Here is a 12,282-nt window from a genome sequence, read left to right as displayed (position 1 = left end):
AAGGCTGTGTCTGTGCATTGGGGCAGCCGGGTGCTGAGCCAAGAGCCAGGCTCCAGCAGGAGCCAGTGTTGGACTCTGATCTCCTAAACCTCAACAGCAGCACGAGGATTGTGTGTGCCGCATGGTGATTAAAATTAGCTAGGGTTTATGTTTTTGCCACAGCCACATCCAAGGAACACTGTTGAAGATGCACAGTGAGCACCCAAAAGTGAAAATGGTGAGGCTGAGAGGATTTTAGCTCCTGGACTCTCCTTCCCAACCTTGCTTTTGTCCTCTTGGGCCTTTAATGTTGATACCCTGCAGGTTCAAGTGCCAATGGCATTTCTGCTGCTCTGCATGAGGAATGTCCATAGCAGACCTTTAAGCAAAAGGAACAAGGCACATTGGGGTGCTGCTGCAGAGTGCAGCGTGTGGGCAGAGCAGTCCTGGGCTCAGCACCAGAGGGTTGCAATGGCCACGAGCTGCAGCCCAAGGCCATTAGAGAGCTGGGTTGAGGTCCTGACAGCAAAAGTCCTGATGCCTTCAGCTCCCTATCACTGCAGACACTGAGGCCTGACATCCTCAAGCACCTTCACTTTCTCCAGCACTAAATAAGAGGTTTTTGCCAGGGCATGAGCTCTCCCATCAGCTGGAGGCAGTGCTTTGGACCAGCTGTTTCCACCACAAGACAGTGTAGCTTTCTATTAGGAAGAGCTAATGGTTTTCAGGATTACAGCTTTCCACAGTCCTCTGGAATCGTGCCGTGGGCCCTGGCCATTGTCTGGCAGCTGTGCCAGGCCCTGCAGTGCCTGCTCCAAGCCTCCGCCTTGGCTTGGGATGCACGTCGTGCTCACTTTCATCTTTGAGCCTGGCTCAAGTGTCTTTGTTTCCTCTTTGAAGTCAAGGGGACCATCCTTTGGGAAATGATTCTGTGGGAGTCTGTTCATGCTCTGCTTTTTACACGTCCTGAGAGCATCTCAATGAGCTGCCGTGAGTTGCACGGTGGGAGAAAGGAAGTTCCTGCCAGAGGATGGAGCTTTCCCCCGTCCCTGTGCCCAGTGCCGTGCGTGGCACGACTGCAGCTCGTGCTCGGTGGCACACCCGGCAGGACACGGCAGCCCCGGTCCCGGTCGCGCCGCTCGGCAGCCGCGGCTAAGCCCCGCTAATGCCGTGTGGACGCGCTGTTGCTGGGGCGACCGTGTACATATTGCACAACCTCCGAAACACTTCCCTCTGTTTTGTAGCAACTCGCGCTAGAGAAGCGGCGTTCCCGCATAACCTCATCCCACCCCAGACACGGCCGAGCCAGAGAATCATTCCTGAAGCGGGACGGGTCCCGCGAGGCTGCAGTGCCCAGCCTCGGGGGAAGCGAGGGGCAAAGAGGATGAGGGTGAGCACCGAGGGTGCTCAGAGGTTGTGCTTGTGCCCTCGTGCGAGTTCTGAGCTGCACCCTGAGCAGTCAGAACTCTGTGTGACCGTGGGGAGAGGGACACAGTCCTAGCAGGAGCCAGCCCAGCAGCCGAAGCTGGTCCTCGGGGATGCAGCTGTGTGTGAGCCTCGGTGTGTCCGGGGTGAGCGCTGGAGAATTCGGCTCATTCTGACCCTGGGGCAGGAGACAGCCTGGGAACATCCTGACCTTGGTTGGAAGGGAAAGACCCCCGGCGAGCTGAGCACTGAGCCCTGTGCGCGCTCCTCCACCACATCACAGGACCTGTGCAACCTCCCTCTCGATTCCTGCCCTTCCCGTGGGCTGCGGACCAAGGCACAGCCTCCTCCCGGACTTCCTTTTCCGGGCTGCATGAGGAGCAGCAGGAGCCAGCCAAGGACCATTCTCCATCCCAACAGGGCTGTCATGGTGACAACAAACGCACAACAAACCGCAGCCCTTAGGAACCGAAACCTGACCTGCTCAACCTGACCCCGTGGACAACTCACCAGCGATGGCTCAGCGCGCCCTTACCCGGCTCTCCCCGTGTGCCACTGCTTGGGCTCTGCAGCCCCAGGAGCAGCTGGAGCTCCTACAGAAGAGCTGCCGACGTGTCCAACTCCTCCTGCACCTGCTGCCAGCTCGGAGGATCCAGGCTCCCACGCTGCCCACTGCTGCCAAGCCCTGCTGGATGCTCCAGCTGACCTTACCTGGCTCCTGTCCGGAGCTGCCAGCTGGAAGCAGAGCCAGACACCTGCTTTGGTGGGGAGCTGCAGGGCAAGCTAAGGATAACGCTGTACCTTGGATAAGGCTGTACCTTCATCAAGACTTAAGCATCCTGCTCTGTGTGGTTATAGTTATTTCCTTGTCCTTAAACCAGAGAGTTTACAGCTCGTCCCCACCTTCTGCAGGTGGGACAACACCCCTTGCTGACCTGCACAGAGGCTGGTTTAAATTCCCACTTCACAGCCAGGCACTGTCACCTCTGACCTTTTGCATTTTGGAACCTGCTTTCATATTGTATGAGGAGCAGGAAGAAAGTGTGATCAGGAGAGTCCTCCATGTAGCTCCCAGGCTCTCTGTCCATGTCTGAGCTCTACCAGCACAAACCAGAGAGAGGAAAACACTTCTTGGAGAGATCTGCCTGGACTCTGGCATCAGATGAGCCTCCACACTTGCTTCTCCCTCTGGACTGTCCCCTCCAGGATGTCCTTGCCACTCTGCCTCTGGCTGGGCTGTGAAAGAGCAGCTCTTGTGGAGCCCTCGATGGAGGGGTCCCAGGGTTGGTTGAGGGGTATAATAAAGAGGGGTCCCTCCTGTGTCTGACCAGCTGGGCCTACCCAAAGTGACCGGGTGCTGTGAGGCCTCTGGCACCAGCCCTGGCACTCACCTCTGAAGTGAGAGGTAAAGTTAGGGATCCCAAACTCCCAGAGCTGGTTGGTGGTTACCTCTGGAGGTCTCCAGACCCTAATCCAAGAGAGAATCAGTATGAGTGAGTTGCTCATGGCTTTGTCCAGTCAAGAACCGGCAACAGTGTCCCAGGAGAGAACAGGTACCCTCAGCCAAGATGGGGAGGTTGTCACTGGGGCTGTACCCCACAGCAAAATGCTCTGGGTGCACAAGCAGAATTGATGCCCTGGGACAGCTCAGCCATGGGGATACCTGTGTCTGTCCTTAACCTGCAGCCTCTCTGCACAGGGACCAGGGCAGACAGACCACAGGGTGCCAAAGACTGTTGTTTGAGCCCCATCCCGGATTCCAAAGCTGCTGATTTGGCTGCAGGACCCCCAAGGCAGCAGCAAATCACTCACTGTGTGCCCTGGCTGTGCACAGCTCCTGCTGGTGCTGCAGCTGATCATCCACGATGCCAGCAGAGCAACAGCATCAAAGCAGGCTGTGGGCAAACAGCTGAGGTGGGGCAGTGAGTAAGAGATGTGGCTTGTGTTGGGGTTCCATGACAACCACAATATTTGGGTACTGCCTGAGCTTGCAGCACCCACTGGGAGCCCTGTGTGTGGTCATGCTCTGGGCTGCCAGGGTGGGCAGTGCTGGCATGTGGCTGCTCCAAGGGTGCCTCACTGGGCCACAGGTGCTCACCACAGTCCCTGACACTCCAGGATGGTTGGCATTGTCTCCTCAGCCTGGGCAGTGGCCTTGGGCAGTGGTGTCACCCACCAAGAGGACAGTTCCTCTGGGAGGCATGGTGACTGTGTGGGGCAGCGGAAAAGGGCTGTAGGGTAAGGGACAGCAGGGACAGCAGGGGGAGCCTGTGCTGAGGGGGGGGCACAGAGACCTTGTGGGTTTATGGTGGGGCCTCGGGGGGTGCAAAAGGGACCCTGTGGGACAAAGCTGGGGCTTTCTAGGGTGATGGAGAGACCTTGTGGGGTGTAGGAAAGACATGGTCAGGTGCTGCTTCTCGTGGGGCAGCAGAGAGGCTTCATGGGGTGGTGGAGGCTCCCAGGGGTGGTCCTGGTGCGCTGCCCGGTCCGTCTCCCCGCCCCGAGGGCGCTCCCGCCGTGCCGCGGCCCGGGGGAGGCGGGCGGGGGCGGCGCGGCCCCTCCCGTCTCCATGGCGGCGCCTTAAACAGGCGGCGGCGGCCGCCCCCGCCCGCCTCAGAGCGCGGCGCCGGGAGGGGAGCGAGTGACCGAGCGGGAGGTGACCGAGCGGCCTGGGGTGAGTGACCGGGACCCCCAGCTCAGTCCGGTGAGGACCCGTCCGGGGCCATCGTACGAGAGGGAGGAAACCCGGGGAGGAGGGCGGGGGTCGTCGCTGCCCCGGCATCCCGCGGCCGCCGGCGGTGACCTCCCGGCCGGGCGGGGAGAGCCCCGGCTGGCGCTGCGGGGCCGTGCGGGCCCGGGGCGGCGGGAGCCCGCGGGAGCGCGGGGCCGGGAGGGAACCGGCGGCATCCCCGCCCCGCCTCCTTAGCGACGGTCACCAGGCAACGCGCATCCTCCCTAGCGACGGTCTTAGGGACCACTCCCCGGCCCTCGCATGGGCTCCCATCCTGGCCCACGGGGCGAGGTACCCGCTCTGCACCTCGGGGTGCCGGAGACCCCCCCGGGTACCGGAGCTCCCCCGAGTACGGCCACGCCCAGTCCCGGCAGGGATGCTGCGGGTGCTCGGTGCGTGGTGGGGGATGCTGACCCGCCAGGGCGAGGCTGGCGAGGCGATGGCAGGCGGGGAGAGGGCATGGGGCAGCAGCAACAGTGCCACCGCGGGGTGCAGAGACTTGTTGGCAAATTGGCACCCTGCAGGGCATCAAGCTTGTCCCAGCCCTGGGGACAGGTCACAGGGCTCCAGACAGGGGGTGCAGGCAGGGGAGAGGTGGGGCTGAATGCAGGCAGCGGTGCCCGTTCTCCCGATCTGCGAGCGGGAGGAAGGCGGACGCATTGCGTCATTCCCGGAGAGCCCTCCCGAGGGGACAGGCTGATGCACTCACTCCCCGCCAGCCCCGGAGCCGACAGCCTCGCTGCTGACAGCTCTCCACCACGAACCTCCATTCCCCAAGACACGTTCTTGGCTTTCAGCCTCGGGGCTCATCCCAGGCTGCTGTCAGACCTCACCCCACACCCGCAGGTGCTGCCAACACCCCGATCCTGCTGCAGAGCCTCCACCCTCACCAGCCTTCCTCCTCCTCCTCCTCCTGCTGCCCTCGAGGGCCTGTGAGCAGCCAGCTGAGCTCTGCCGTGCAGCCAGCAGGAGCCTGGGTGGTGACGGGCTGATCTGCCCGCTCGTGCAGCCCCATGGCCGGGAACGCTGAGATGGCATCCCTGGAAGAGAGCTTCCGCAAGTTCGCCATCTATGGGGACACCAAGGCAACGGGGCAGGAGATGAATGGGAAGAACTGGGCTAAGCTGTGCAAAGACTGCAAAGTCACCGACGGCAAAAGCGTCACCAGCACCGACGTGGACATTGTCTTCTCCAAGGTGAAGTAAGTGACTTGGATGCCTTTGCAGCACGGGCAGGGTGTCGGTGTCTGGGTGTGGGGTCCCCACAGAGCTGTGCTACCCCTGCTGTGTGTCCAGGCTCTCCATCCCGCTCATCACAGAGCTGCAGGTGCTGTCCTGCAGTGTCCCACCTTCAGGTGGGACATGTGGCTGCTTCTGAAAGACCTAATAATAAATCAACCCGAATTTGGGATGGGAGGCTCCGATTTGGTGCAGAGATTGTGCCCCTGCTCCCACTGCAAGCCTTGGGGTGGGCCTGGCTGTCTTTGCCAAGTTCCCATATCTCAAGAAGGTGCCACAGGGAGCGGAGGAGGAAGCTCAGGGTTGTCCCATGTGATGTGGCCCTTCCCTGGGCCTGGCCAGCCAATGCCCAAGCTGGGGGAGGACTCTAGACCATGGAGGTCACAGGGGCAGCTTGAAGGGCTAAAACGCACCTGGAACTGCTTTTAGAGTCCCTGGGGACACAATGACACTTCATGCTCCACACCAGAGTGTGAGAACAAGCATGGGTGGAGAACCTGCTTCCTCCATGTGCTCTGTCCAGGCATTCCCGTGTTCCTGGGCTGGGTCAGGTGGAGCAGAGTGCTGGGAGATTTTTGGGGTGCAGGAGAACAGTTTGCTGTGCTGCCCCAGAGATGAGGACCAGGAGCTCAGGGGAGAGATGCTCTGTGTTTGTCCTTCCAAATTTCACTGCAGGATTGATGCCTGCCAGGGGGCAGAGGGTGCTGGGCAACCCAGGCAGGCTGGGAGCAGTGGGAATGGATGCACTCCCCTCCTGACACCAGCACCAAGTCCTAGAGCACTTCCATGCACCCTGGTTTTTGGCAACAGGGACTTCAACAGCATGTGGCTGAAAAGTTCCTGGACCTCAGCACCAGCTGTGCCCAGCCCAACCCATTCAGCTGTAGCTGAACTTCAGAAGTGGGTGAGGGACCCAAGGGTGGTATAGGACAAAGCCAAGGTCTCTCTGATGCAGTTCATTTGGAGGCTTGGCCTCTAGATGTGCTGGTGGCAGCCTGAGCTTTGTTCTTGCAGAGGGAAGACAGCCCGTGTCATCAACTATGAGGAGTTCAAGAAGGCACTGGAGGAACTGGCCCCCAAGAGGTTTAAGGACAAGAGCAAAGAGGAGGCCTATGAAGCCATCTGCCAGCTGGTGGCAGGGAAGGAGCCCATTAACGTGGGCGTGACGGTGAGTGAGGAGCCCCTGGCTGCTGGGAGCAGGAGTGATGATCAGGAGGGGAGGATGGAGCTCTGCCCACAGTGCAGATGCTTTCTAGGAGACCCCATGGCCCTGGGTGAGTGGGGGGACCTGGGGGTTGCGTAGGGCACAGGGGACACAGCAGGGTCTTTGGTGGGTGTCAGGAGCTTGTGTGGGGCAAGGGATGGAACTTGTGTGGGAGTGGGACAGAGCATCTTCTGGACTCCCATGTCCCATCTCCCCACGGCAGAAAGCCAAGACAGTGGGAGCCGTGGAGCGGCTGACGGACACCTCCAAGTACACGGGCTCCCACAAGGAGCGCTTCGACGAGAGCGGCAAGGGCAAGGGCAAGAGCGGGCGGGAGAACATCGTGGACACCAGCGGCTACGTCAGTGCCTACAAGAACGCGGGCACCTACGACTCCAAAGTCAAAAAGTAGGGACGGGTGCCCGTGGCGCCACCGCCCCGGTCCCTGCGCGCCGGCCGCGGGGTCAGTGCACAGCCCCGGGACGTGCCCGTGAGGTGGGGCCTGGGAGGCTGCTCCGGGCCAGCCCGGGCTGGCGGGATGTCGGCAGCCCAGCGCTGGGGGATTGGGGAAGTCGCCGGGCTCTGCCCCAGCGCTGCGTCCGTCCCACCCTGCGCTGTGACCCCCCCCGCCCCTCCCGCGCCCCCCGTGCTGTCACCGCCAGTCCCGCACCGTACTAACAGCACTGCTCCTCAGGGCTCCCCCGCCCCGCCGGCACCCACACCTTCCCTACCTCAGCTCCGGCTTTTGGGGCACCCTCCCTTGTCCCACCGGGGACCGCAGCCTGTCCTCCCCTCCCGGGGAGCTGCCTTAGCCCCGCACCAGTCACACGCAGCCGCCTCCTTCCCTCCGCACTGTGCCCTCACCTCGAGGCCGCCTGACTCTGCCGCCCGGCAGGCTCAGCCCTGCCCTGCCTTTGTGCCGGGGCTGCCGGGATGCTCCTGGCCCAGCCCCAGGACGCACCCCGGGAGAGTTTGGTGTTGCCTGGCCATGGGCAAAGGTCTCCGACCTGTTCCCCGTGGCCTCCCGCTGCCTTCGTGAAGCCCAAACCAAAGGATGCTGCAGACCCACGCTGTAACCCGGCTCTGCAATAAACCCCCTCCGCACTGACGCTCCCGTCTGGTTGTGTTCATGGACAGAGCAGCCGGAGCCCCTCTGGCCGCTCGCCCGGCCGGACAGAGGGGGCTCGGCCGGCCACGCCGCCCGAGGGCAGCTGTGCCGGGGGCTTGGCCTCGGCCACCGAGGATTTTGGCAGCTTCTGGCTGGCCCCGAGTTGCCTGAGCAACCGCAGGCACACAAACACGAGCGCCTGGCTCTCACTGCTGCTCTGTTTGCAACCAAACACACGAGCTCCTGGTAACGATCCCTGGGAACAGGCTGGGCTCCAGGATGGGCCGGCAGCTCCGGGAGGGGATGGTCACTCCGGCACCAAACTGGGTGGAGGCGCTGTGACCCCGGTCCCAGGCAGGGGCTGAGCCTGCTGCAGTGCTGCTGGGGTGGCAGTGCCAGGATTTGCAGCTGCATATCCACCTCCAGGGTCATCCATTCAGAGCCAGGCTCCCTAAATAACCCTCAGGGGTTATTTCCAGGTGCCTCAGCTGTGGCACTGCTCAGGCAGGGAGGGCTGTGCTAGGGGCACACGTGGGGCTGGCACAGGCTCGCTCACTGCCAAGGCACAGCGCTGCACCTGTGCATCCCAACACCTGCTTTGGAAAACACGGCAGAAGGAAGAGGTTGTCTTCTTCTGGGCTGGATTCAGCCCCATCCTCAGTGAGGGTGAACCAGTAAGTGTCTGCCAGTGGTAGGCTGGGGTGAGGGCTGGGGGGTATTTGCTCTTCTTTCTCTTTTGAGCAGGTTGGAGGGAGTTTGTGGCTGTCTATCCCTGAATGTTCTTTCTAAGCATCCAATGTTCCTTCAAAAAAATGTTGCTTGGGGAGGTGGGGAGGGGAAGAGGGACTTTAACCCTTTGCTGACTCCACTGCCCAGCTGCACAAGTGAGCTGCAGAATTCCCAGGGCCAGACTGCCCTGCGTGCCTTGAGGTCTGTGGAGGTGACTCAGCCTTGTCCTTGGAGGCTTGGCAAAGAAAGATTATTTTGGGAAGAGATGAGCAGGTCAGGCCCCACAGGACTCATCCTTTGCCTGGTTGGGACCTGGCTGGGTAGCACAGGAGCTCCCATGTGGGGACAGCTCTGAAGGGGAGCTGCAGGTATTGATGTGTTCTTGATATGGGGAAATCAAGACTGGGAATCACAGAATCCTGGGATTATTTGGGTTGGAAGGTACCTTAAAGATCATCTCGTTCCAATCCTCGTGCCATGAGCAGGGATACCAGGTTGTTCCAAGCCCTGTCCAACCTGGCTGTGAACGTTTCCAAGGAATGGGGCATCCACACCTTCTCTGGCCAGCCTGTGCCAGGGCCTCTCCACCCTGCTGCTGAGGTGATGCCACTGCTGCTCAGGTGATGCCTCATCCGAGGTAAGGACTGTGGGCTCCCCCAGGACAGCCAGCTCCATCAGCCAGCCTCTCCCTGCTCTGAATCCTGAACAGAAGCAGCTTCCTCACAGCCTGTGAAACCACTGCACAGATCAGGTAACAGCTCACAGCTCTCACGGCTCCCACGTGCTTCCACTCCCTGCATAAAGTTGCTCCTCACCCACTCCAGCCCCTCTTCAAGTCCTCCACCACTTTCTCCACAGATTACACAGAATTTCTCCCCTCCAGCCTTCTTGGATCTCAAGGAGGCAGCTCCAGTGTGCTGCTGTTCCCAGCACAGAAAAGGCAGCTCAGTCCTGCCAAAGCAGCCCCAGGGGGATTTGTGCTGGTAAAGACCGACTGGATCTTTTGGCTGCAAAGTGCCCCAGACTGGCCTGAAAAAATCATGTCCTCTGAGGTGATGGGAACAGCTTTCTGGGAAGAGCAAGATATTGATCTGGGTCTTCAGCAAAAAGGGGAATCTTACTAAGTACCAGTGTAGTGATCTCATGAGAGTTGTTGGCTCTGTGTGTGCATGTCCAAGGTTCATCCTTGCAGGAGGGTCTTTAGAAACAGCCTTTGCAGTACTGTGGCTGTGACCTGCATTACAGATACACCACACAGCTCCTCAAAGTGGTCGAATCCAGGTGGAGACACAGGTAAGTGCAAGGAATATGGCCTTTAAACACCAGTCTTCCTCAGCAATGTGGGCAGGAGAGCAGAGTTCCACGCCAGAGGAGAGGTTGGCAGTGGAGCACAGGACTGACAAGGAGAGGCTGAGTTGGAGAGTTCAGCACTTGAGAAGACCAAAACCTGAAGGAACTTCCACAGGACCAGCAGCTCCAGGTCTTTCCCCAGGGAATCCTGAAATTGTGCCCCAGGCTGCTGAGACAGCAGAGACCTTGAGGCATTAGCTGCAGATCTCCTCTGTGTGATGGAAAGTGGCACTGCCCAAACCAAAGCAGCCATTTCCTCATGCTAATGACCTTCCTCTGGCCAAGCATCTGCTCCAAGCTTGGCTCCACACCAGCCTAAGACAGACACTTTGCAGCCAGCCTGTAATTCCCTGGCAGCAGAGGAGCCAGCAGGAGGAAGGTGTCTCAGGCAGTGTTTGTGCTGTGTGCACTGATCCAAGCTCCAGACATGAAGATATTTTTTCCTTCCCACTTCTCTCTTCCCTTGGCCACTCTCTGGCCACGCTCCCGCACTGGAGACATGCCAGACCTTTCCCACTGTGGTGCCCTGCCACCAGAAACTGCCACCTCCTCTGGGTTTTAGACAAACCCAGAGCCTCTTACAAGGTGATGTCCCACCTTGCCACTGAGACATGCCGCCCAGAAGGATCAGCTGGGTAATTGCAATTAATTTAGCTGTAAAATGTGTTTTCTGCCCCCAAGGACTCTTCCCTAGAGAGTTTCTAAAATCATCTGGGGTTGTTGCTAATTTGCTTCATGCTTTGACAGCAAGTTGTGTGCTGGGGATGAGGGAAGTGGCTCCTCTGAGAGGTCATTTTCCTCTAGGATGAGCAGTTTGATCAGAAATACTGATGAGGATGGATCACCCTGGTCTTCAAGGATACAGATGTGTTCCTAGAAGAGAGAGATAGTGGATACCAAAATGCCCAGGGTATTTTATCCTTTCTGACCCTGTGCAGGATCACCAAGAAGAGCTCATATGTTGTCCAAACATCTGCTCCCCAGGGAACATCCCTCCTTGGAGGGCACTGTGCTGGTGCAGAGCAGTTCCTTGGTCTTGGGCCAGGCAAAACACCTTCCCTGTGGAGCTGTACCTGCCCTGCCTCCTCAGTACTTTTCCATTTCACTGCTAGCCTGATGGACAATGTTCCAAAATACACAGAAAAGGTTGCAAATCATGTTCAGACAAGATTCAGAGTGCAGCTTCTATCACCTAAACCTAGGACTCAAATTCAAACTCCTCCTGTCAGTGTCCTGAGATTGGTTTGACCACGTGTGTTCCAGGCAATGTTTCACTGCCAGCCACGTGCTCCAGCACTGTGCTGGAATATTGATTCAGTACCCTTTTAGATGGAATTCAATTAACTAAATTACCATCTTCCCAGCATGGCATGGTTCCAGATAAAATGTTATTATCCAGGACTCATCCCTGCATTTTGTTAATGTAATAACTGCGGCAGAGTTGTAAGAACACGGGGGGAGATGGAAGCAGAAAGATGCAGAGAAAGAAAACAAAAGGCAAGGATTGGATTCACCAGAGATAAGTACAACATGAGATACCGTGCAAGGTAAAACTGAACGTGGTCCATATTTATTTCATGTCTGTTTTGTTCCCTGTCCAGACCAGAGCTGTATAATTGCACTGAACTCCAGAACTACCCAGCGCTGTGTGCACAGCTTCCCTGATGTGTGATGTAGATCTTCCTAGTGGGGATGACGGTGCATTTCTCAGCTGAAGAGGTGTTTTGGGAACAGTGTGGCTGCTGTCTTTAGTCAGCTGCTGCAGCAGGGTGGTTTGTGGATAGTAAAGACCTGGGCAAGGTTGTTGTAGAAAAAAGATTAAATGATAAGCAGGCATTTGGGAGAGGGCACCTGCTGCAAGGACATTTTCCCAAAACTGATACACCAATTTCATCGTGGAACCATAGAATGCCTGGGTCTAGAAGGGATCTTAGAGATCCTTTAGTTCCAACCCCCTGCCATGAGCAGGGACACTTTCTGCTATCCCAGGTTGCTCCAAGCCCTGTCCAACCCAGCCTCGACCCCTTCCAGGGATGGGACAGCCACAGCTGCTCTGGACAACCCTTGCCAGGGCCTCCCTACTCTCACAAGGAAGAATTTCCTCCTAATGCCCAATCTAATCCTCCCCTTGTCAGTGGGAAGCCATTCCCCCTTGTCCTGTCACTCCATGCCTTTGTCCAAAGTCTCCCTCCAGCGCTCTTGGAGCCCCTTTAGGGACTGGAAGGTGCTCTAAGGTCTCCTCCTCTCTTCTCCAGGCTGATTTCCATTTATTCAAAATCACATTTTAAAACATTTGTACTTGGAGCTCTGAGCTTGTAGCCCAGATCTCTGTATTTCAAGATCTGCAGCTGCAGCCAAGATTCATTTTAAGATTTCATGCAGAGCTTGCTGACAATTGTTAATAACTGATAGAAACTGTTCCAAGAGATCAATAGCATGTACTAAGATAGCTGGAAGCACATCAGTGGAGCTCTGTGATTGCAAAAGCCAAGTCTCCTCTCTCTTGTTTTGACATAAG

The 12,282-nt window shown here is 58.2% G+C and overlaps 1 protein-coding gene across 2 annotated transcripts; it reads left to right on the top strand.

Moving 5' to 3' along the window:
- Positions 1-3,925: 3,925 nt before the first annotated feature.
- Positions 3,926-7,685, top strand: TPPP3 (tubulin polymerization promoting protein family member 3). Of its 2 annotated transcripts, none has more exons than XM_063410604.1 (4): positions 3,926-4,078; positions 4,982-5,336; positions 6,388-6,541; positions 6,801-7,685. In XM_063410604.1, the coding sequence occupies exons 2-4, from the start codon at positions 5,149-5,151 to the stop codon at positions 6,987-6,989; spliced, it is 531 nt and encodes a 176-aa protein (XP_063266674.1). In that variant the 5' UTR covers positions 3,926-4,078; positions 4,982-5,148; the 3' UTR covers positions 6,990-7,685. The 2 variants fall into 2 exon arrangements, with proteins under 2 accessions (XP_063266674.1, XP_063266675.1); XM_063410605.1 differs by having other exon boundaries at positions 3,967-4,078; positions 5,145-5,336.
- Positions 7,686-12,282: the final 4,597 nt, after the last annotated feature.

This window comes from Prinia subflava, chromosome 13, assembly GCF_021018805.1.
Source record: "Prinia subflava isolate CZ2003 ecotype Zambia chromosome 13, Cam_Psub_1.2, whole genome shotgun sequence".
NCBI classification, from domain to species: Eukaryota; Metazoa; Chordata; class Aves; order Passeriformes; family Cisticolidae; genus Prinia; species Prinia subflava.
This window is presented reverse-complemented; position numbering and strand designations above follow the sequence as displayed.

Excerpts from the sequence above, each read along its gene's own strand:
- TPPP3 (XM_063410604.1), top strand. The coding sequence starts at position 5,149 with ATGGCCGGGAACGCTGAGATGGCATCCCTGGAAGAGAGCTTCCGCAAG. Across the intron at positions 5,337-6,387 it reads ATTGTCTTCTCCAAGGTGAA|AGGGAAGACAGCCCGTGTCA; the intron begins GTAAGTGACTTG and ends TTGTTCTTGCAG. Across the intron at positions 6,542-6,800 it reads CCATTAACGTGGGCGTGACG|AAAGCCAAGACAGTGGGAGC; the intron begins GTGAGTGAGGAG and ends TCCCCACGGCAG.